The following is a 26,126-nucleotide window of genomic DNA, read 5'->3' as shown; positions in this document are numbered from 1 at the left end:
TATATCTGAAAAATACAAAAGATTCAACTGAAAATCTATCATGAACGATAGTAGATACCAATAAGATGGTGGGGTACAAAATCAATATAAAGAAATCCACAGCTTTCATATATACAACCTTCTAGTTACAAGATCTCACAGAGGAATAGGCACCATTTACAACACCAAACAAAAGATAATAAAGCTAGGAATAAGCTTACCCATAAAAGCACAAAGCCTAGATAAAGAAAACTCCCAAGCTGATCATAAAACAAGGCCTATTCTGTTCTTCTTGGACAGGAAGAATACACACAGCATGTTCATGTCCCTGCATTAATTTATGATAGCGTCCCGATAAAATATAAACTGATTTTTTTTATGTGAGGGAAGGTGGGCTAAATTTAATAAATTCTAAATTCAGATGAAAAGTTATACAGGCAAGAAGAACGATGAAAGTGAATAAGCCTTACATGATCTTAAAATATCTTTTACATTTTAATTAAAACAGTGTGTACCAGCACACTGAACAAAGAACAGTGGAACAGGAAAATAAAGTATAAGCATGAACCCAAATAATTAAGAAAATTCAGTACATATTAAAAGTGGCAATTTAAATCTGTGCAGGAAAGGTGGGCTCTTTAATAAATGGAGTTACGACAACTGTGTAGCCATCTGGAAGAAAAACCGAGTCCATGGACACCAGGATAAATTCCAAATAGATCTAAGAGGTAAATGTAAGAAGTGCCTACATGAAATTACCAGAAGACTGAAATACTCTTTCAAAACCTTAGAGAAAACAAAGTTTCTCTGAATAATTATCAAAATCCAGGTAAACATGACAACGTAAAAACAAACAACCAAAAAACTTCTGCATGGCAAAAAAATAAAACATAAGTGACCAACAGTGAAAAAAGTTACAATTCACATAATAACCAAGGCACATATTTAAGGAGTTCTTCAATTTATCAAAGACCAAACAACCAAATTTTAAAAATGGGTCAAAGATGTAAACAGGAAATTCACAGAAAAGGAAATACAAATGCGACTTAAACATCTGAAAAGATGTGCTCAACTTTACTAATAAAAAGAAAGAGATAAACTAAGACCCCAAACTGAGATACTACTTTTTACCTATCAGATTGGCAAAAATCAAAAACTTTGGTAATAAAAGTTTGGCAAGGCTGTGGGGAAAACAGGAGGTTTCATACATTCTTTCTGAGTGCATAAACTAGTACAATCCCTGGGGAGAATAATAATTGCATTTATAAAATCATACTTCTTTGTCTCTATCCTCCAGATACACAGTAGTCCCTCCTTACCCACAGGGGGATACAGTTCAGGACCCCCAGTGGATGCCTGAAACATGGACAGAACCAAATCATGTTTTCCGTTCATGCCTTTTACCCACAAATTTAATTCCTTTTCATCTTAACTAAGCACCTATCACACCCTGTAGGTGTAACTTTTTTTTTTTTTTTTCCGGTACGCGGGCCTCTCACTGTTGTGGCCTCTCCCGTTGCGGAGCACAGGCTCCGGATGCGCAGGCTCAGCGGCCATGGCTCACGGGCCCAGCCGCTCCGCGGCACGTGGGATCCTCCCGGACCGGGGCACGAACCCGTATCTCCTGCATCGGCAGGCGGACTCTCAACCACTGTGCCACCAGGGAAGCCCTGTAGGTGTAACTTTTGCAGTTGGAGGTTCGACAGCAAAACTAGCAGAGATTTCCTTTTCCATCTTCACAACTTCACAGATAGAAGTTTCATTCTTAACATAGACCTTAGCAACCTCAGGTATACAATTTTTTTCTTTCTGTTAGGTCGAGAACTTTCACCTTTCACTCACTTAAAGGAAGCATCCTGTGGCTTCTCTTTGGCACATCCGAACTGCTAGCATCACTACTCTTGTGCTTTCGGGCTGTTATTAAGCAAAATAATGGTCACATGAACACGAGCACTGGGACACCCAGACAGCAGATCTAATAACCTAGACGGCTACTAAGTGACTGACACGCAGGTAGCACACACATGTGGACAGGCTGAATGAAGGGATGGTTCACATCCTGCACAGGAAACATGGGGACAGCAGGATAGGTCACACCACTCAGAACAGCACACAATTTAAAACTTATGAATGTGTATTTCTGGAGTTTTCCATTTCATATTTTCGGACTGTGGTTGATGGCAGGTAACTGAAACCATGAAGAACGAAACCCTGTTGAATAAGGGGGGATGACTGTACCTATATACGTGCAAAATACCCTTATTATTTAGGTTATCCACTATAGCATCATTTGTAGCATCAACTACTGTCGGAGACTAATCAGAGTTATAGTATATTCATACAATGGACTACTACATAGCCATGAAATAACAAAAAAAGAGGAAGCCCTCTGTGTGTTAGTATGAAAAAATTCCCAGGTTACTGACTAAAATAAAAAATGTGTACATTATACTAACAACTGTATTTAAAAGCGAGGGAGACTGTATATTCGCTTCTGCTTCTGTTTATGTTAATATTCATTACTATTAAACATGTCTGGAAAGAGGAGAGAGTGGGAATTTGCTGGATGGGGATAGAAGTGGGAAAGAGACTTTTCACTGTTTATCTTTATACACTTGCGGATTTCTGAACCACATGAATGTAATATCTATTCCCAAATTAAACTATTTTTATAAGGTATTATAATAGGATTTAATATAATATTGGGTTATTACACTATTTCTTTAAAAGATATTACAGAAAGGAACCAGGTTTTAAAATGTAAGAAAGAGGTAACGTACTCAGCCTCCTTGGCTTCTTTAATCTCACTAACCCACACGTCGAGTACAGGGCATTGCAAGCCACCGTCCCCGTCTGCTCTACTTGGCTCCTGTAGAAATTCTGCTTCCAAGTCATCAGGCTCTGCATGGTGAAACATAACAAGAAAGAGGTCTCAAAGCAAAATCCATGTAGAGAAAATGGAATAAACCTCCTATAAATTATCATACCTAGTTTTAGGCTAAAGTATTAATAGTAATTACAATGAAAAATTTAATATTTTATCTATAGATCTTTAATCTCACTGTGTTGACTCTCTAGTTGTTTCTGAAATAACAGACTTTTCCTTGTGCATTTTCACTGCAATAAAAATACCCCAAAGAAATACAGTACACTGTATTTTGATTATTATAAAAAATTTTCTCTTCATTAAAATTTCAATAATATGTAAATTGCTTTCTTGAAGGTATAAAAACTAGTTTAAAGAACAACACTATATGTGGTTAGAAATATGGAAGGGGAGAAGATATTATTGATTAGTTACTGATGGGAAAGTTCAATCATCAAAAAAAAAAACAAACAAAAAAAACACCAAACACCCCATTACCTGGACTTTTACAATGATATTGAACACATAATTGGAGTGCACTAAATCTATTTTCCTAGACTCTCAGACAATTAACAACCAGGGTACTACCTCTGTTTTCTGGCAGTAGCTCATTTTTCAACTGGGTGATAGTTCCTGGAAGTAAATAGTAATGAGAAATGGTTTCTGTCTTCATTTGTTAACTTTTCTTTTTCTTCTCCAGTTCTTATTTCAGCCACCATGACCACCGCTTTTTTCCCTAAAATCCAGATACTCTTTCCTTCTGTATTTTAAAAGTTTCAATCAGTTGTCCAGTTTAGAAAGATGATTGGTATTGTACCAATCTTTAAAGTTCTTATCTTTTACTCAAATGATTATTTGGTCATGCATACGAGGTAAGCAATTGGGGGAGGGTGATCCTTAAAATTTTTTTTAAATGAGTATTTGTTCTCTAACACCTTAAGCCCTATCAATATGACTCATTCTACAAACTAGATTTGTCAATGTACTGCCCATAAAATCGAAAATATTTACTATGTGACTCTCTGTAGAAGAAGTTTGCCAACTCTTGCACTAGGCTATACAGCCTCTATTATATGCCTAACAGGGTTTTTCTTTGTTTCTTTTTAAGAAAAGGCGTAAGGTACATGTTAACTATGATTCTAATGAATAAGACTATTTACGTAACTATTAAATTACTATGGTGAATTAAAGACAACCACACATGAAGCAAGGTGTCCAGCGTTCCTCTCATCTAGAAGGGACTCTTTTGCCCCTCTCCTTGAGTTTGCCCCGGCAGTGAGATCGCCTGGACCAGCTGAGTACAGCTGGAGTCTTGTAAGCCAGTTCCACGTCCAGCCTTGAAGAGAACTGGCAGCTTTCACCTTGGAATCTGGAAGCCTAAGCCACAATGAAAGAACTTTAATGATCCTGCAAAGACCACATGGCAAGGCCCTGACACTAAGCTAAGGGGCGGGACGCAGTGGAACAGGCCCAGCCAAGCGCTGCCGAGACGCCACAAGTGGGAGTGACACCATCTCCCACCCTCCAAGGAGGTGCAGCTGACAGCTCAATACCACTGAGCGATGCCAGCTGATGCCACAAGGAGGAGGAGAACCTTCCCAATTCCTTATGCATGAAAGTGTGAGATAAAACAAAACAGTTCTTTTAAGTCACTGAGTTCGGGGAGCAATCTGCTCTGTAGCACTAGATAAGTAAGACAGAATTTCATATCTGAAGGTGGGGTGCTGCCATGACAAAGCTTCTACAAGAACAAGCGGCTTCCACCTGGGGATCTGGGAGCCCTGTGAGACGTCAGACCGCCCTGCTGGAAAGAGTGCATAGAAAGGCCTGGAGACCACATCAAGAGGAAGGGGCGAGCCGGGCCCAGCCTCTGAGCTGTACCTGTCAGGACACCAGCTAAGCCCTCTCGGACCCGTGAGACCAGATGATCACAGAGACAAGAGCACATGGATTAGAAAAGCACATGGCTGAGCCAGGCATTGACTCAATTCCCAACACACAAAATCAGGAGACAGAGTAAAATGGCTGTTCTTTTAACACTAAGTTTTGGGGTGATTTGCTATGTGGCGATAAAAAAAAAAAAAGACCAGTTACTAGAAAAAAGAGTGAACTTAATTTGAGATGAATCACCCAAACATATATACATATTTTGAAGATCTGTTTATAAAGAAGATATCAAAGTATTATTAAATCAAATCAATCTCATTTTGCCCCATTAAAACAATACCATCCAAATTTCCTTCTGGTTTCAATGCCGTCTGTGGAGATGGCTCACTAAAGTTTGGACTGTCTGTCTCAACAGAAGAATCAACAGTAGCTGATGGGTTCATTTCAGGTGAAATACATTTTATTTTTTCTTCTCCAGTAATTACGGGTTTGCACTCCTCCCCTTGAGGAGAAATCTCTGAAACGACAAAAAGATGAAAAATCATGCTACATTCTCAAAGTGACTTGAATTTTGTCTGTAACAGCACTTAGAACAAAGTTCGTTATTACAGCAGGTAATTACTGGGTAAGTTCTGTAATGTACTGGAAATTAATAAATGATTAAGGCACATGATAGCCACACAATTCAAATTGGAAAGGCATTTTTGTTATAAAGACATTGTTTTTCAGGCTTTTCAGATCAGTTAGAAAAATGTTTGCCTTTACTTAAAATCACAGCTCTCATTAAATTTAAAAGTGAGTTAGTACTAAAACTCACTTGACAAGTATTCTGGACTTAGACATTTCAGCATTAAAGCAAGTTAGGGGTTTCCCTGGTGGCGCAGTGGTTGAGAGTCCGACTGCCGATGCAGGGGACACGGGTTCATGCCCCGGTCCGGGAAGATCCCACATGCCGCGGAGCGGCTGGGCCCGTGAGCCATGGCCCCTGAGCCTGCGCGTCCGGAGCCTGTGCTCCGCAACAGGAGAGGCCACAGCGGTGAGAGGCCCGCGTACCGCAAAAAGAAAAAAAAAAAAAAAAAAAAAAACCCAAGCAAGTTAGTACACATCAGTGCACTAACCTTTTTGAAAGTCTGACACCTAGGTTAAGAGCTAATTTAGCGTGTCTGGGTGGTGTTCTCCACATGAGCACCCAGTGATACCGCTGCTCTAGTACCTAGTTTTCTACAGCAATATATATTCCCCTCTAAGCTCTGTGCCTCATCTGTAATCACTGATGACAAGCATGACTATGAAGCATGACCACACTGTACAATTGAATAGGATATTTTTCTAAAACTATGGTGAAATACACATGTGATATGGTTGACCCGCATGACTTTTCTATTTGCTGGGATTGGGTCTGCATTATGCCCATGGATAGACATGTTAATGATTATGAATTATAAAAATCCCTTAAAATAAAAAAATTTTAAATCAAAAGTTTCCCATGGGATAGAGACATATTTCAGTGTCAAGCATAAAGATTCTTAAATATACGGAATTAGGTTACATCATTCATATGTGTGTGATGTTGTAATAATAGTCTCAAATTAATAAAAAGATTTCAATTTCTACCATTGTTGTAGGAATGTAATTTTATTTTTTAATAACCACACTCATGTACGGTTTTGAGTATCCCAGTTGAGTTATTGTGTATGTATGCATAGGAATGTTTTGTTCAAACATATTTTTGAATTTTCAATAATCATAAATCAAATCTTACCTTTATGTATAAAACCCTTTATATAATATAAAATATATAATATTATACATAACATTCAGAATACAATTATTTTGGCATGTTGGTTTGTATTTTTAATGTCCCAGTTGCAGTAATTATTTGAAACAGACTGAAACTTGGTAATAGTCAATAAAGCTAAAAAAACCAAGTGGTAAAACAAATAAAAATAAATTTCTAAGGTGGCTAACATACATTTCTAAGGTGGCTTACTTGCCTTTTCCTTTAGATGAAACTTTTACATATATATATAAATGTCAGAATGATATATTTATGTCCAAATGATATTTTAAAAATTATGAACTAACTGTTTTTGTGTGTTTCTGGTAATTGCTCAGAGACTTCCCATACTTTAAACTGACACCAGGAGAGGATGGATTCAGCTCAGAAAGATGACTGCAGTTACCTGGAAGATGCCCAGGGCAGTCCCGTCCATTCCTTGGAGAAGCTCCTTTCCAGCTCACTACTGGGAGCCCCCCTAACACCCATTCTGTCTTAGCTAATCTGCTGGACTTCTGTCTACAACAATAAGCCTTCCTGTATCTATCTGGGCTGGTCAGTACATCTCCATGATGTTTTCTTCCCCCTCCCTCGGTCACTCCAATGCTCACATCTTGGAGATCCTGTCATTCAGTACAGCTCCTCAAAAAGTTCACTGTTAAATACCCCACCTTCTAATTCCCAACATCCTGTGTTTCCACTCACCTCCCTCTACTACCCCAACTCTAAAGAATGTTACCCGACCAGGACCTAAAATGCACTGATCCTACCATGGTTTCTCTCCCCATCGTCCCCATTAAAATCCATCTACAGCCCATCATTAAAAACATTCTCTTCCATACATCCTCAACTCACGGTATTCACGGCAAAACCCCAACTCCACATCAATTCCATCTTCTGCCTGTCGTGTCTGAACACATGTGGCTGGAACAGTTGGAGAAAAACACAGAGCCTTGCTGCCTGGTCCCAACTTCAATTCATCATCACTGAAGTCAGGTGGGGCCTTGGTGTTGCCCATGTCCTTCTATAACACTGGGCTAGCAGGCACTGCCTGGTTCAGTTAACTCCTTAGGAAAAACAGTTGTGTACAGGTGCTTCTGAGCTGCTTTACTTCTTACTTCTTCCTGGTCAATGAGAACAGAACTACAATGCTGCCCATGTTCTGGAACATCTTCCCTTCACCAAGCCTCATCGACAGTGTGACAGCGGCAGAGGTCACATCTGTGCTCTGCTCATTCAGTCTAAGTGTTCTGCTATAAAATAATGTCTATTAAAACCAGGAACAAGGATGCCAGACCGCACTATGATTACTGAAGATTGCTCTGGAGGGTCTAACAATGCAGCGAGAAGGAAAGGGAATAATCAAATAAATACTGGACAAAAACCCCTATTTCTTATTACTGATGAGATAATCTGCACATTTATGAGATTTACGATGTCAAAAAAAACCTTAATAGATTTAATGAAATAATTCAGTAAGGAGTCTGGCTATAAAATTTTACATAGCTGGGTAACAGAAAGAATAGCTTTATTTTAACGAGAAATAACAACCTAGGGAAATGGAAAAAATACATCATCTATATTATAATAAAGACAAAAATATACCCATTGTATAAAAATTAATTTACCAAAAAAGGTTTTAGAACTTAAACGAACAAAACAAAATGTTACTGAAAAACACAGAACAAGACTGGTGCAAAAAGAAAGACATACTTAAATTCTTGAAATAAAAAAAATTCCAAAAATCATGGGGACTTCCCTGGTGGTCCAGTGGTTAAGACTCCGCCTTCCAATGCAGGCGGTGTGGGTTCGATCCCTGGTCGGGGATTCCACATGCCGCGGGGTGCAGCCAAAAATTTAAAGAAAAAAAAATTCCAAAAATCAATATACAAATGTAATACAATTCTAATCATACTCAATTAGATAAAGTGAACTTAAAATTCCTTTGAAAAAATAATTGTCTAAAAGCAACCAAGGACGGGACTTCCCTGGTGGCACAGTGGTTAAGAGTCCACTTGCCAATGAAGGGGATGTGGGTTCGAGCCCTGGTCCGGGAAGATCCCACATGCTGCAGAGCAACTAAGTCCGTGCGCCACAACTACTGAGTCTGCGCTCTGGAGCCCGCGAGCCACATCTACTGAGACCGCGTGCTACGACTACTGAAGCCCATGCACCTAGAGCCCATGCTCCACAACAAGAGAAGCCACCACAATGAGAAGCCCGCACACTGCAATGAACAGTAGCCCATGCTCGCCGCAGCTAGAGAAAGCCTGCGCACAGCAACAAAGACCCAACACAGCCAAAATTAAATAAATAACTAACTTAATTATTTTAAAAAATACTACTATAAAAAAAGTAAAATAAAAACAACCAAGGAAAATATTTTAGAATTCCAACTAGGTTAAAGATTATATACGTACATGCATGCAAATGTGTACACATGCCTGTTATCTATCTATCTAATCCAAAGATTTGCCAAATTTTTCACCCAATAAAGGAAATTCAGAAGATATAAATAAAAGATATACTTGCATGAAAATTTTAAAAAAAGAAAAAAAAAACTCTGTATGGCCAAAAATAGCATAAAAATAAGTGAAATAGCAGAGGGTGGAAAAAAACTGTGATGATATACTAGATAAAGGTTATTTATACCAGATTAAAAATTCACAAGAAAAAAAATTGGAAATGTAATATAAAAAAGGCAAAGAATATACACACAATTTACAGAGAAGCAAAGCAAAATGGCCAAATGACTGTGACATGATGAAATTCACTCACAATCAGAAAATCACAAATGGAATCTTAACTTGTAAGATTGGTAACAATGAAAAAAAGTGATAATATTGACAAGGCCTGCTTAATATTTGAAAATCAATCAATGTTATTTGTTACATTAATATAATCAAGGAGAAAAATCATACAATCATCTTAATTAAGTCAGAAAAAGGGTGAGATAAAATTTAATGACTATTTATAAAATAAGACTAGAAGGGAATTCCTTAATCTGAAAATGGATATTTTCAAAAAAGACTTGAGTTAACATGATACATTTACTCCCTTGAATCAAGAACATGACCCTTCTATTCAACATTCTACTAAATGGCATTTTTTTTTTAAATGGCATTTTTTGAAGAGAAGTTGTTAATTTTATTATAGTCCAATTTATTCAGTCCTTTTCTTTACAGTTGGCATTTTTAAGGACAAGTTTAAAAGGACAAGCCACTAAAAGACAAAATATATTTAGAACACATGTAACTAACGAAAGGCTTCTATCCAGAATATACAAAGAACTCCTAAACACCAAAGGGAAACCAACATAATGGAAAAATAGGCAAGACACTTGAATAGGCACTTCAAAAAAGAGCATACGCATCTTAGTAAGCAATTTTTGGATATGATACCAAAGCACAAACAAAAATAAAACAAAATGGTGGGTCTACATGCGTAAAAGCTTGTGCACAGCAAGGAAAAATCAACAAAATAAAGAGGTAACGTACGGAATGGGAGAAAATATTTGCAAATTATATATCTGATAACAGGTTAACATCAAAAATATTTAAGTAACTCAAACAACTCAACAAAAAAAGATGGACAAATTAAATCTTTTTTGCCATTATTAATTAATGACAGCAATTTAAAAATCGGCAAAGGAACTCAATAGACATTTCTCAAAAGAAGACATATATATGGCTAACAGATATACGAAAAGGTGGCTCAACATCACTAATAATCAGGGAAATGCAAATCAAGACCACAGTGAGAGATCATCTCACTCTTGTTAATACAGCTATTATCAACAAGAGAAGAGATGACAAATACTGATGAGAATGTGGAGAAAAGGAAACCCTGTGCACTGTTAGTGGGAATGTAAATTGGTGCAGCCACTATGGGGAACAGTACTGAGGTTCCTCAAAAAATTAAAAGTAGAACTACCATATGATCCAGCAATTCCTCTTCTGAGTATTTATCCAAAGGAAATTAAATCAGTAACTTGACGAGGTATCTGTACTCCTATGTTGACTGCAGCATTATTCACAGTAGCCAAGACATGGAAACAACCTAAGTGTCAATGAATGAATAAAGAAAATGTGGTATATATATATATATATATATATATATATATACACAGTGGAATATTACTCAGCCTTAAGCATGAAGGAAATCCTTGGAAGATACTATTCTAAGTGAAATAAGTCAGACACAAAAAGACAAACACTGCATGATATTACGTATGACTGGAATCTAAAAAAGTCGAACTCAGAAACAGACAGTAGAATGGTGGTTGCCAGGGGCTGGGAGGTGGGAAAAATGCAGAGACGTTGGCAAAGGGTACAAACCTTCAGTCATAAGATGCATAAACTTCTAGAGATCGAATACACAGCATGGTTAATTACAGTTGCCAATAATGTATAGTACACTTGAAATTTGTTAAGAAAGTAAATCTTAAGTGTTCGCATCACACACACAAAACGCTAACTATGTGAGGTGATGGGCATGTTCATTGGCTTGATCGTGGTGATCATTACACGAGGTATACTTATGACAAAACACCATTTTGTAAACCTTAAATATATATAATTTTTAAAATTTGTCAATCATAACTCAATAAAGCTGGAAAAAGAATTAAAAGCCATATGAATGGCTATTTTACTCTGGATACAACCTATTCCCACGGCCACACCCAGCTGCAAAAGGAAGCTGGGAAATGATGTCTCTGCCTAGGCAGCCATGCGCCAACCCAAATCCAAAGTGGGCGTGGGGGCATGGGGAGACGCTAGTACTAAAAAGGAAGGAGGGAAGATTGGACACCGCAGGACAGCAGCGATTTCTGACACACACACACACACACACACACCCTGTCCCATAGATGCCAGTAAAATGGGGGAATATATCAAGAAAAAAGAAGCCATGGACTCCAGACAATAAGAGACCTAACATCAGGACAGGTTAGGGGAGAGGCCAGGATGACATCTTTCCAGCAGGTCAAAGGAAAAACTCGTCTGGTTTGGAGCAGGTCAGAGGGGATTCCAAAGAAATGGTTCGAAGATTAGACCCATATAATACCTAATGTATCTGGACGATCTGAGAAGAGATAAACATATCTAGGGAAGAGTCTGGCAACAAACTAGAAATAAGTTTGTGAAAAACAAAGCAATTATTCACTAAAGGGAAAACAAAATATTGTGCAAGAAAGAAAAGTAGTCATGGTACAATTACCACAGCTTTGATCAGAATATACATGGTCAAAGTAATACCAACACTGTACAATGATTTCACCAAAATTACAAGTATATTTGGAGGATCTGGGGATAGGAAGTACAGTTGTATATGGTGAGATCAGGGGAAAAAAAAACAGATGGAGGAAAGGCAGCTAAATTCTTACCTTCCAAAGTAGGAAGTCCATAGATAATGTCTAAAACTAAAATAATAATAAACACTTTTAAAAATCAAGAAGTAATAGTATAGGTATATGATTTATAATTATGTTGATAAATAAGAAAACAAATAGTTAAAAGAACTGTAAGTGGCTGACTTTGGGAAGCAGAAAATAACGTGATGAGGGAGGTCTAAGAACTGCAGTTTTTCGTAAAAGATTTCCAGAGCTACTTGGCATTTTTCATTATGTGTACAGATTACTTTTATAACAAGAGAACTAGATTTTTAAATAAAAACAAAATTTATGTGATTAACAGGAACATAATCTCTAGGTAGCAAGGTTCTAGGTAATTTCAATTTTCTACAGCACAGTTTTTGGTATTTTCTAACGTTTTACAATGAAAATATACTATTAAGAGTCAAGGGGAAAAAAAGTTAGTTTACAAAAATGTAGGGAATTGTTTTCCTGGCCATGACAATGTAACTCATACTGCTCACTGAAAATAAATATAAACGATGAACAACAACAAAAAATATTGAAGAAGCTATTTGGAAGCACTGGCAAGTAAGTGATGCAGGCAGGGTGCACTGGGCCACGACTGACAGCAGCAAACACTAGGATGAGCTCCACTCCATCCCAGCTTCCCTGCGGGCACTTCCTAAGTCCAGCACAGGCAGAAGGCAAGTCTTACTGGGATAATAAGTCTGCGGCTACAAAGTGGCCCAGAATGCAAAGAAAAAAATCACCAAAAAGTTCCCCTCAGCACAACAAAAAAATCCCCTCTATTTTCGGCTAACTCCTAAACTATGCATTCATTCACAAGCAACACTCTGGGAAAACCAGCACAAATCAGCAGCCAGGAGGGTGACGTGCTGGGCAAAGATGAGCATCTGCATGGTGCTGGGAGAGAGAGTAGAGATCGGGTCTCAGGAATGCGGAGGGCATGGTGAACAAACACCATCAACACTGAGAGGAGGTCTCAGGCAGATCAAGGTGTAGGAACAAGAGCTACCGCCTGGAAACAAACAGGCCACAACTAACTTCAACAGTATCAAGGTAATCTGCTGACATTATTTAGTTTTAAGAAGAAAACTTAATCTTCTTTGAAGAAAGATAACATTACCCAGAGGCTATTAAATTTTTCATCCACAATGTCTGGCATCCAATCAAATACTGTAAAACTCAGGTACAAAAATTCTAATCTGCGCTGTGGTTTTGTATAGCCTACAAGTTATGAAAAGCTTTTACATTTTTAAGGGCTGTAGAAAATTTTTAAAAGAAGAAGAATAATGTATGTATGGGCTCACAAAGCCTAGAATATTTACAATCTAACAATTTATAGAAAAAGTTCATTGCTCTATGATATAAAGCATGGTTTATAACAAAGAAACAGGAAAAAAATGACAGAAAACCAAGAAAAAGAGACAACAGAAATAGAACAAATCTAGCTAACAACAGAAACAGATCTAGATGACTCAGTTATGAGATTTCTCAAGGAGGGACCTTAAAATAAGTGATTAGTATGGTCAAGAAAATAGAGATGGGCCAAATGGACAAATCCATGAATACTTTCAACAGAGAGCTGTAATCTAAAAAATATGAAATGCACATCCTAGAACTGAAAAACACAGTATCATATTAGGAACCCACTGGATTTGTTTAACAGGTTAGAGAGAGCAGAAGACAGAATCAGTGAAATGCTAAAGGGCTCAACAGATTTAAACAGACTGAAGCAAAAAGGAGAAAGTGTAAAAAAGCAGAACAGGGCTTCCCTGGTGGCGCAGTGGTTGAGAGTCCACCTGCCGATGCAGGGGACACGGGTTCATGCCCCGGTCCGGGAGGATCCCACATGCCGCAGAGAGGCTGGGCCTGTGAGCCATGGCCCCTGAGCCTGCGCGTCCGGAGCCTGTGCTCCGCAACGGGAGAGGCCACAGCAGTGACAGGCCCACGTACCGCCGCAAAAAAAAAAATCTTTTCAGACAAACAAAGGACTACAGGAAATACTAAAGGAAGTTCTTCACAGTGTAAGAAAAAGATATCAAATGGAAGTGTGTGACTTCAGTTAGGAATAAAGAGCACTGTAAAGAATAAAATATGGGTAAATGTAAAAAAATATTGATTGTTTAGCATAATAAAAACAGTAATAATGACGCTCCTTATGAGCTGTATAAGATAAAATATATAATCATAGTGGCATAAAGGGTTTGGAGGGGAATAAATAGAATAATATTGGTAATAGGACTGTGTATGGTTTGAGAAGGGATATAAACACTAAATTTAGGTATATATAAATGAGCATTACGGTAGAATTAAGCAAGGATGCAAACTGTAATCTTTAGGACCATGACAAAGGGCAAATGAAAAATGTACAATTGAAAACAAATAGAAGATAAAAATGAAATGTTTGATTAATCCAAAAGGAGGAGTGAAAATAAAGGAAAAAAACAATAAAGAACAGGGCTACCCTGGTGGCGCAGTGGCTGAGAGTCCGCCTGCCGATGCAGGGGACATGGGTTCGTGCCCCGGTCTGGGAGGATCTCACAGGCCGTGGTGTGGCTGGGCTCGTGAGCCATGGCCGCTGAGCCTGCGTGTCCGGAGCCTGTGCTCCACGGCGGGAGAAGCCACAGCGGTGAGAGGCCCGCGTACCGCAAAAAAAGAAAAAAAAAAGAAACAAAGAACACATGGAACAAATAAAAAACATATAGGGACAAATATATACACAGGCTAAGTCAAAGCAAATCAGTAATTACATTATATGTAAATAAATTAAACTATCTGAAAAAAAGACAAAGACCGTGGGGCTAGATTTCAGAGAAGAGACACGTTTAAACATAAAGAGCCAGAGAAAATGAAAGAAAAGGCTACAGAAAAAGATATACTAAGGAAACATTAACCAAAAGAATGCTTGCTGGTGTAGCTCTATAATAGGACATAAAGCAGCCTTTAAAGGAAGTAATGTTACTAGAGATAAAAATGGACATGTCATAACAATAAATGGTCAGTGCAGCAGGAAGATGCACAAACTGACCAGTGCAATGATCTAAACACTTTAAGGCAACAACTTAAGTTGCTATGCACTAAATAACTTAGCTTCAAAGCATAAATATCAAAAATTGATAGACTTAAAAGGAGAAAATGAAAAAATCCACACATACACATGGAGATATTAATGCTCTTCACTCAGTACCTGATACAACAAGCAGACAAATAATCAGTTAAAAATACAGGTGATTTAAACATCATGATTAAACAACACAGAATATATTGGGTGGGCCAAAAGGTTCATTCATTTTTTTCCCATAAGATGGCTCTAGTAGCACTTAATTGTCTTTAACTTCATTTGAAACAATTTTGTTAGATTGCATGCGACAGCTATCATATAAGCGTGCATTTTAAAAAAAGGATCTACATCGATAAAAAAAAATTCAACTCAAGCATTACTCAAGCAAAAAAATAAATAAATAAAATAAAAATAGACTTAACAAATCGGTGAATTTTTGTGTAGCCATTTTAATATTGAAGATGGAAGGAAAAAAAGCAACATTTTCGGCATATTATGCTTTATTATTTAAAGAAAGGTAAAAACTCAACTGAAATGCAAAAAAAGCTTTGTGCAGTGCATGGAGAAGGTGCTGTGGCTGATCGAACGTGTCAGAAGTGGTTTGCGAAGTTTCGGGCTGGAGATTTCTCGCTGGACGATGCTCCACGGTCGGGTAGACCAGTTGACGTTGACAGCGATCAAATCGAGACATTAACTGAGAACAATCAACGTTATACCATGTGGGAGGTAGCTGACATACTCAAAATATCCAAATCAAGCACTGAAAATCATTTGCACCAGCTTGGTTATGTGAATCGCTTTGATGTTTGGGTTCCATGTAAGTTAAGCTAAAAAAAGCCTTCTTGACCATATTTCCGCGTGACATTCTCTACTTAAACATAATGAAAATGTTGCGTTTTTAAAACAAATTGTGACGGGCAATGACAAGTGGATACTGTACAATAATGTGGAACAGAAGAGATCGTGGGGCAAGTGAAATGAACCACCACCAACCACACCAAAGGCTGGGCTTCATCCAAAGAAGGTGATGTTGTGTATACGGTGGAATTGGAAGCGAGTCCTCTATTATGAGATCCTTCCAGAAAACCAAACGAATAATTCCAACAAGTCCTGCTCCCAATTAGACCAACTGAAAGCAGCACTCAACAAAAAGCGCCCAGAATTAATCAACAGAAAACGCATGATTATGCGTTTATCCATCAGGATAATGCAAGACCGCATGTTTCTGTGATGACCAGGCAAAAACTGTTACAGCTTGGTTGGGAAGTTCTCATTCATCCACCGTATTCACCAGGCACTGCACCTTCAGATTTACATTTATTTCGGTCTTTACAGAAGTCTCATAATGAAAAAAATTTCAATTCCCTGGAAAACTGTAAAAGGCACCTGGAACAGTCCTTTGCTCAAAAAGATAAAAAGTTTTGGGAAGATGGCATTATGAAGTTGCCTGAAAAACGGCAGAAGGTAGTGCAACAAAAGGGTGAATAGGTTGTTCAATAAAACTCTTGGCGAAAATGAAAAATGTGTCTTTCGTTTTTATGTAAAAACCAAAGGCAATTTTTGGCCAACCCAATACATACATAAATACAGTAACTGTGAAATACATATTCCTTTCAAATGCATATGAAACATTTACAAAAGAGACCATAAGTTGGGCAAGAAAGCAAGTACCAAACATTTCAAAGGACTGAAATCATGTACACTATGATGTTCTGTAACCACAACACAGGCTACAAAGCAACAACAGAAAGATAACTAGAAAAACCCCCAAATGTTAGGAAATTAAATGCAGAACACTTGCAAATGGTCCACCGACACGAAAGAAATCACAACATAAATTAAGTTTATGATTTAAATCTTCCCACAGAGAAAACACCAAGTCCAGATGGCTTCACAGGTGAATTCTTCCAAATACTTAAGGAAAAAATAATACTAATCTTTCACAAAGTTTTCCAGAATATAGTCAAAATGGGAATGTTTCTGTCAATAATAAACGCTGTCTGCCACATCGATAAACAAAGTAAGCCATCACATTACAGCTGCCCCAAAGGTGAGCCCTGAGGAGACTCAGGGTAGAAACAGGATACTCCCCCCACCAAAAAGTCACTGCTGCAGCCACTCCCCATCCCCCTCCGGCCCCCTCCCCAATGGTGCACCCTGAGGGGACTCAGCAGAAAACACAGGATTCTGGCCCCACACAGCTGAGGTGCATATCGAAAGGTAAATATCAAAAATAATTATTTCAGTGAGCCCAGACTCTTGCATCCTCCCATACACAGAAGAGTGCTTACTAATTCCTTAACTTGAGATGTCTGGTTTTCTCGAATTAACAGCAATCTTCTGAAGTTCTGACTACCTGGTGTTTGTTGCAAAACCCCCTATATATCCTAGTTCCTCCATTACCTCTTTGGAGCAGCCCCTCGGAGCTGTCTGAGATGCTGTGTGCTGGATTTAAGTCCTCAGTTTGGTTCACCAAATAAAACATAATTCTCAACTTTTAGGTTGTGTTTTTTTTTTTTCAGTCGACATTTGCCACCTTGTTTCATAAGTCAGGAAAGCCTTAATTCCAAACCACTATAAGCACTTTACAAAAAAGGAAAATTATAGGCAAACTTCCCTCATGAATTATTTTCTTGGGTAGAGAGTATAGGTGTTACATGTTAAGAAGGGAAGAATAGTCAAATTCAACAAAAATTTTTAGAGAACATCCTCCATGGCTTAAATATTTAAAGCCAAAGAGATATGGGAACACATGTATTTGTATAACTGATTCACTTTGTTACACAGCAGAAACTAGCACACCACTGTAAAGCAATTATACTCCAATAAAGATGTAAAAAAAAAAAAAATATATATATATATATATTTAAAGCCAAATAGAGAAATTCTGGCAAGATAGCAAAGAACATAGTTTTTTTTGTTTTATTCTTTTTTATTTCCCTGAACCCCTCCACAAAACAGACAAAACCAAGAGAACCAAACACCCACAAATAACATCTAAAGCAAATCTAGGTGACCTCACAACCCCCAAAACACATGTGAACAGGGACAAATCACAGTCAGCTCCAGACTCAGGTGGCAATAGCATCTGTGCAAATGAAAGCAGAGGGAAACAATGGGGCACCCGATAGACCCCAGATCAGGAGAACCCCCAAAAGCCAGCAAGTATTCACAGTCAAGCACAATGGGCCAATTTAAGGAGAGTAGCCAAAACAGGAAGTGTTTTTACACATTCCGATTTTCATTTAAAAGGAAGGACCAATGGAGAAGTCAAAAAGTGTGGGGCAGTCTGCTCCTAAGAATTCTGGAAACTAACCACCTGAAGCTCCCTTCGAGATCAAAGCCCCACATTGAGGAGAAATCGCTGGAAAGAAAATCCAAATTGATCTGTGCAGGGATAACAGAAACAAAGGACAGAGAAAAGAGGGGGAAAGGAGCAAAGACAGAAGAGCTCAGACTCTACGAGGCCATGGTTTTTAAACATGTCATAAAAATAACAGAAGAGGAAGCTCAAGTTATGAAGTTAGAAAAGCTACTTTTACCCACTCTTCCTTCCTAAAATTTTAGCAAATCTAATTTCACATGAAAATAAGTAACATCAAAGGATCACTATTAAATTCTATACAAAGTTACTGTCAGAAAAAAAAAAAAGAATAAGAAGTAGAATAGGGGGACTTCTCTGGTGGCACAGTGGATAAGACTCTGTGCTCCCAATGCAGGGGACCAGGGTTCGATCCCTGGTCAGGGAACTAGATCCCACATGCGTGCCGCAACTAAGAGTTCGCATGCCGCAACTAAGGAGCCCTGGAGCTACAACTAAGGAGCCGGCCTGCCGCAACAAAGAGCCCGTGCAACCAAATTAATTAATTAATTTTTTTTAAAAAAAGGAAGAAGAAGTAGAATAATGTCCTCATAGATGTGTTTCCCAACTTTGGCACTATTGGGTCAGATAATTCTTTGTTTTGGGAGAACACTTGTTACAATATGCACTCTGTGTGGCCTCTCCCCACTAGATACCTGTAGTAACCTTATCAGTGACAACCAAAAAGTCTCCAGACAACGCCAAGTGTCCTCTGTGGGCCAGAGATAATAAAAACCCGTGAAACAAATTAAAATTATAACCTACTACTCAAAAATCAAATAGAAAAACTAGGAACATGGTAGAAGATATAAGAGAAAAACATAAAAATATAAATTACAATATAATACAATTACAGTGAGAAAAGAATCTGAAATGAGGTAGTTGATAGAGCTCAGGAAAGATTAGAAAAGAAGGAAAAAATCTGAAAAATAAAGATTCTAGAACAAACACAAGATCATATAAGCAAAACACACAATGTCTTAAGAGATATGTAAGGTACATAGGAGAAAAAAAATTTTAATTAAAGAAAATAATTGACAAAAAGGATTCAAGAGGGGCTTCCCTGGTGGCGCGGTGGTTGAGAGGCCGCCTGCCGACGCAGGGGACATGGGTTTGTGCCCTGGTCCAGGAAGATCCCACATGCCGTGGAGTGTCTGGGGGCCCGTGAGCCATGGCCGCTGAGCCTGCACATCCGGAGCCTGTGCTTCGCAGTGGGAGAGGCCACAACAGTGAGAGGCTCACGTACCGCAAAAAAAAAAAAAGATGCAAAATATACTTAGAAGTCCCTGAAGTAAACTTAAGGAACAGAATAAAGAACTCAAAAAACTATAATTCAAGAATACTTTCCTAAAAAAGACTGGAAACTACATATTAAAAAACATACCATGATGAAGAAAACTACAAAACTCTAATGAAAAAGATCAAAGAAGAACTAAGCAAATGAAGACATATTCCATGTTCATGGATAGGAAGACTCAATACTGTCAAGATGCCAGTTCTTCCTGACTTGATACATGGATTCAATGCAATTCCAATTAAAATCCCAGCAAGTTATTATGTGGATATCGACAAACTGATTCTGAAGTTTACATAAAGATGCAAAGATCCAGATTAGTCAACACAGCATTGAAGGAGAAAAGCAAAGCTGGAGAAGTAACACTTCCCAACTTCAAGACTTACTAAAAGCTACAGTAATCAAGATAGTGTGATACTAATGAAAGAACAGCAAACAAATCAATGGAACAAGCAGACAGTCCAGAAGTACAGTCAACTAACATTTAACAAAGGAGCAAAGGCAATTCAAAGGAGAAAGGACAGTCTTCTTAGCAACAAATGGTGCTGAAACAGCTGGACATCCACAGGCAAATAAACAACTTTACACTCTTCACAAATATTAACTCACAATTGATTACAGTCCTAAATGTAAAACTCAAAACTATAAAACTCCTAGAAGATAACATAGGAGAAAATCCAGGCGACCTTGGGTTTGGCAATGACTTTTTAGATACAACACCAAAGGCACAATCCATGAAAGACATTTAATAAGCTAATTTCATTTATCTTAAAAAACTTTTGCTCTGTGAAAGATATTGTCAGAAGAATGAAAGACAAGCCACAGACTGGGAGAACGTATTTACAAATGAAATAAAAACAAAGGACTGTTAACCAAAATACATAAAAAACTCTCAGAACAAAAATAAGAAAACAACCCAGGATTTCCCTGGTGGCGCAGTGGTTGGGAATCCACCTGCCAGTGCAGGGGACATGGGTTTGAGCCCTGGTCCAGGAGGATCCCACATGCCGCGGAGCAACTAAGCCCATGGGCCACAACTACTGAGCCTGTGAGCCACAGGTGCTGAGCCTGTGCTCTACAGCCCATGCTCCACAACAAGAGCAGCCACCGCAATGAGAAGTCCACCCACCACAACGAAGGGTAGCCTCCACTCACAACAAGAGAAAGCCTGCGTGCAGCAACAAAGTCCCAATGCAGCCAAAAATAAATAAGTACATAAATAAATTTATATTTAAAAAAAATCCATCACCTTACATAGTTACCAAAAAGAATTAAAAAAACCAAACCAAAACAAAACCAAACCCAATTAAGAAACGCACCAAAGATCTGAACAGACACCTCACCAAAGAAGATACAGAAGGCAATGAAGCCTATGAAAAGATGCTCCACATCGTATGCCATTAGGGAACTGCAAATTAAATCAAGGTAACACCACTGTACACCTACTATGGTGGCTAAAACCCACAGCAGTGACAACAACAAATGCTGGTGAACGATGTGGAGCAACAGGAACTCTCAGTCCACATGCGTGGGAACGCAAAATGGCACAGCCACTTTGGAAGACAGTTTCGTGGTTTCTTACACAATTAAATATACTCTTACTCCATACAATCACAATTGGGCTCCTTGGCATATACTCAGGATGAGTTGGAATCTTATGTCTACACAGAAACCTGAACACAGATGTTTACAGCAGTTTTATTCATAATTGCCAAAACCTGGAAACAACCAAGATATTCTGCAATAGGTGAACAACCTATTAAATAACCTTTATTGACAAACTGTGGTATATCTATACAATGGAATATTATTCAGCACTAAAAAGAAATGAGCTGTCAAGCCAGGAAAAGGCATGGAGAAAACTTAAATGCATACTCCTAAGTGATAGAAGTCAGTCTGAAAAGGCTACACACTGTGTGATTCCAACCATATGACATTCTGGAAAAGGCAGAACTATGGAGACAGTATAATGATCAATGGTTGCTAGGAGTTTGGGAGAAGGAAGGGAAAGTCAGATAGAACACAGGGATTTTTTAGGGCAGGAAACTATTTTGTATGATACTGAAACGGTGGATAAAGGTCAATAAATATTTGTCAAACTCCACAGAAAGTACAACAGCAAGACTAAACCCCTAAGGTACACTATGGATTGGGGTGACAATAATGTGTCGATGTCGATTCATCGACTGTAACACATGCACCACTCTTGGTGGGGAGTGATGGTTAGGGAGGCTCTGCATGTGTGGAAGAAGGGGGTATATGGAAACTCTCTGTACTTGCCGCTGAATTTTGCTGTGAACCCCAAAATACTCTAAAACAAAAGTCTATGAAAAGAAACAAACCAACCAACCATGTACTAAAAAAACAACAACAAAATATATTTTAAGAAGTTGGATTTTAAGGAAAAAGATATCCTTTGAGTATCCGAACAAAAAGACCAAGTCATTTAAAAGGAAAAGAAAGTAAGATTGTCACCAGACTTCCTGACAGCTATGCCTTATGTCACAATACAACACCGTTATCCATTAAAGACATTCAAGGAAAGGAAATGTAAGTCAAGGATTTATATTTAGCCAAACCTACCTTCAAGAAGAAAGTCTTCACACAACCTTATGAACATGCAAAATCTTTGGCTGCATTGTTCACATGAGCTCCTCCCAAGGAATCTATCACCAAAGAGCTTCAACAATCAAAATGATGAAAGACATTGACATAACGATTGGAAGACTAAAGACAACACAAGTCCATCCTGTTTGTCATTTAATCCACAGAACAGTCCTGAATGGCAGTGTTTCCATTCTACACACCGAGCACTTGGAAGTCAAAGTCAGAGGAATTTGCCCCATGGTTGCTGGCAAGTGACGAAACCAGAACTTTCTTTCCACCACATGAAGATGGCTCTCACACACGTTAACAAAACCTTTGCAACTTTGCAAACTGCCTAGAATTTCGTCCTCTCCCGTAACTACCCAGTGGGCTCTTTTGTATCTTTGGCCCAGCTCAAAAGCACCTGCTCTCTCTGTGGCTTTTCCCTGACCCAAAAAGCCCAGCACCATCAATGACACAGGACAGTACTGATAACCCAGAGCCTCCTCAGCTGTGGGCCCACACCGTCTCATAGGCGACACCTCTGACACACACTCTGCCACATGTGATCTCCGTGATGCTAACGAGTGCAACTTCTCTGTCTTAAAATCTCAGCACAGAGCATATTCTTGTAGGTAAATGTAGTTAGAAGAAAAATTTTAAAGACGGCAGATGACAGCGCCTGGAAGCCTTCCACTCTCACAGATAAAGTCAATTACATAAACATCTCTGCACTACCTCTTAATTTTGTGGGTACTTCTATTCTTGCCCTTTTCATGCAATATTACCCTTTATTTATTATGATTTGTGTCTGCCTTCTGAGAGCAACGACCATCTTTTACGCTTTGTAGCTTTACCACCAAACACATAACAGTATGCACAGGTAATAAGTATTCAATAGTTGGTAAATATGATTTTTTAGAAAGACAAATCATAAAAAAAAAATTCAGTTCCAATTCTATGTAGATGGACTATTTATATGGAGAAGGAAAGCCCTGCTTTCACACTGCCTAACTCTTACCATAGACCATTATTACATTTATTTAAGCAATAAAAATTTTACATAAGAGGAATCTGAATTTAAATGTAATAGTTCTAATGGGACTGAACGTATTTAGGACTTTTAGACTACCAAATAATCTGAAATTGTTACTATTTTTGAAATGTTTTAGCCTGGAGGTACTTCTTTCTAAATAACGCCTGGAGCATTTGAGAACAGGCTCAGACTGAGGCGCAGGAATTTGTTGCCACTATTGTATTTTTGGTTGTGATTGTTATTTGGCATCAACAGCACAACTTCCAGACCCAAGAGTGTGAACAAACTGATTACAAATATACACACTCATGTACTTGCCCTTTTTTCAAACAAATGATTTTATATACTTTGTTCAAATTGGTTTTTTTCCCTTTAATATTAAAGAAATGCTATAATGATTAGTGGCTGGAAGGCTCACTATTAATAAGGAAAGAACAACCTACTTTTGCTACTTCTGTAATAAGTATGTAGGTTCATTTCCGTAGCTAATTGTCAGCATCTGGCTAATTCCTTTTTACACAATGTGAGTAGCTTCACCTCCCAGGTTATTCTTCTGTCAGTTTTGGATATAAGTTTCACTCCAAGCTTTAAGGAGAGGCAGATAAAAAGAAAGTGAGGGTGGGAGTGAGCATAAACCCACAGAAAAGTGAAATACACACACATTCAAGCCTTGACACAACTTCCATCTTCGACTCCCTCTTGGTTTGAATCAGCTGTTAACTCCTAAAACACTTGTTTGATAACAGGAGCACTCTCCTCTTTGCGTAGTTGTAACACTGAGACCCACCACACTCATGCACCACAAGCGTGTTCCTCTTGCCTCACAACAACTCATCCCCCCAGGCCTAGGATAACGCCTGCCATACCTATGACAATATCTTTTAGTCCTTCAGTCCACTCGACTCCTGAATCCCCATTAAACATACACCACTCATCTCAATGCACTGCTACTCCATCTTTCTTCATGTCAAACAGCATTCTGACTGCTCTATTTTTCCGGCTCCCCCTCTCCCATATACATTTCCTCTTCCTTTATTTTTAGACCCCACCCAGGTTACTTCAGATCAAAACTCAAGACTACCATTTGAGACAACTCCCCAGAAAATGCAACCATTCTCCAGCTAACTAGAAAGTTATTATAACAAAAGGTAGTCTGTTACAAACAATTCATTTAAAATAGACACAACTTTAAAAATACAATTCCATTTTTAATATTATTTCTAGTATAGAAAAACTACTAGTTTCTCTGCTTACCACTTCTAATAGTTGTATTTTCCAATAGTTCTGTCTGAAGTTGTAGTTCAGCTTCTCCAAGTACCTTTAGAACAGAATCTACAGGACTTTTTCCCCAGACTTTTCTTGGAGATCCACCAGGATCTAATTTAATAACCTCTCCCACTGTACGTTCTAGAAGAAAAAGATAAAAAAAAATATCTTAAGGCAGATTTAAGATCTTCTATCCAACTGAGAGCTTCACAGGAAAAAAAGGTTACATCACACAGAGAATATAACGATGGTGCTTAAAAATGGACCTAGAGATTATCGAACTAAGTGAAGTCAGATAGAGAAAGACAAATATCATATGATATCACTTACATGTGGAACCTAAAACAATGGTACAAATGAACTTATTTACAAAACAGAAACAGACTTACAGACTTCAAAAACAAACTTATGGTTACCAAAAGGGAAAGGTGGGGGGGAGGGATAAATCAGTAGTTTGGGAGTAACATAAACACACTACTATATATAAAATAGGTAAACAACAAGGGCCTACTGTACAGCACAGGGAACTCTACTCAATACTCTGTAAAGACCCATATGGGAAAAGAATCTTAAAAAAAGTGGATGTAAGCATATGTACAACTGATTCACTTTGCTGTACACCTGAAACTAACAGAACATTGTAAATCAACTATATTCCAATATAAAATAAAAATTAAATTAAAAAATAATAAATAGTCATCAACATAAAAAAACAAAACCAAACCCCAAAAAAGGACTTTCAGGGAATGAATAATAAATGATAGAAGAAAAAAAAAAGCAACTAATACCACTACTAATAAATATATCTAAAGTTGCCTTTTAAAACACTTAAGAATTAAACTCTAGTTTTAGGGAATATAAAAAGGAAAAAAACATATATTATGTTTCTGTAAAGTTTTTATTTGAGAAAAAAAAATTTTTAAACCTAAGATAATTAAGAATAACTTGGGGTAGTACATAAATAGATAAAATATAAATTAATATTTTGCTTCTATAAATTTCACTGAAGAGAATAGAAAAAATAATCCTAAAATAAATGTGCATATGGATTAAAAGTAGAGAAAAGTATTTCTAAGAAAATTTGTTTTACCTTATTTATCGTACGTAGGCAACTGACACTTTCTTTTTGACAATAATAATTTGGGGTAAACCTTTTTACTAAAATTTAGCAAAGGAAAAGCCAGAAAAGGACCTACTGAAGTTTGAGTCTTTAGAACATTTGATAATAATACATGAAGCATATAGGCACCTAGCAGTAACAGACAGGATATTATTATAGAGTGTAAGTCATATAAACTTTCAAAGGTGACCAAATACATGTTGATACAAATTTTTGTGTACTAGTCCATGAAAGTAAATATCTGCAGATTAGCAGGTAATTTCAGTTTTGTTCAGGGAAAATGATTACCAATAAGGAACAATTTTTAAAAGGATAGTTAAGAAGGGTAAAGAACCCAGAACCAACCCATAACTTACAGCCACATGGTGTTGGATAAAGGTGCCAAAGCAATCTAAAGGGGGTGGGTGGGAAACGGGGTGAAGGGGGTGGGGGAAAAGTGTGGAGCCAGCACCCGGCTGTACACAGACAATACTGTGAAGAGCTCTGCTACAAGGAGGGCTTCAGAAATGGGGGGCA

At 38.0% G+C, this 26,126-nt stretch overlaps 1 protein-coding gene across 3 annotated transcripts in view; it reads right to left on the bottom strand.

Moving 5' to 3' along the window:
• The window catches only part of NEK1 (NIMA related kinase 1), a 207,218-nt gene that overhangs the window by 32,320 nt on the left and 148,772 nt on the right, over positions 1 to 26,126 (bottom strand). For all 3 annotated transcript variants that reach the window (XM_024750527.1, XM_024750529.1, XM_024750528.1), the window contains 3 exons: positions 24,479 to 24,631; positions 5,073 to 5,249; positions 2,760 to 2,880 (listed from right to left, as the gene is read on the bottom strand). In XM_024750527.1, coding sequence (XP_024606295.1) covers positions 2,760 to 2,880; positions 5,073 to 5,249; positions 24,479 to 24,631 — 451 coding nt within the window. The remainder of the gene's footprint in view (positions 1 to 2,759; positions 2,881 to 5,072; positions 5,250 to 24,478; positions 24,632 to 26,126) is intronic.

The sequence above is a fragment of the Neophocaena asiaeorientalis genome, unplaced genomic scaffold (genome assembly GCF_003031525.2).
Source record: "Neophocaena asiaeorientalis asiaeorientalis breed wild unplaced genomic scaffold, Neophocaena_asiaeorientalis_V1.1 scaffold180, whole genome shotgun sequence".
Taxonomy (NCBI): Eukaryota; Metazoa; Chordata; class Mammalia; order Artiodactyla; family Phocoenidae; genus Neophocaena; species Neophocaena asiaeorientalis.
The sequence above is the reverse complement of the archived record's forward strand: the minus strand, read 5'-3'. Positions and strand labels throughout refer to the sequence as shown.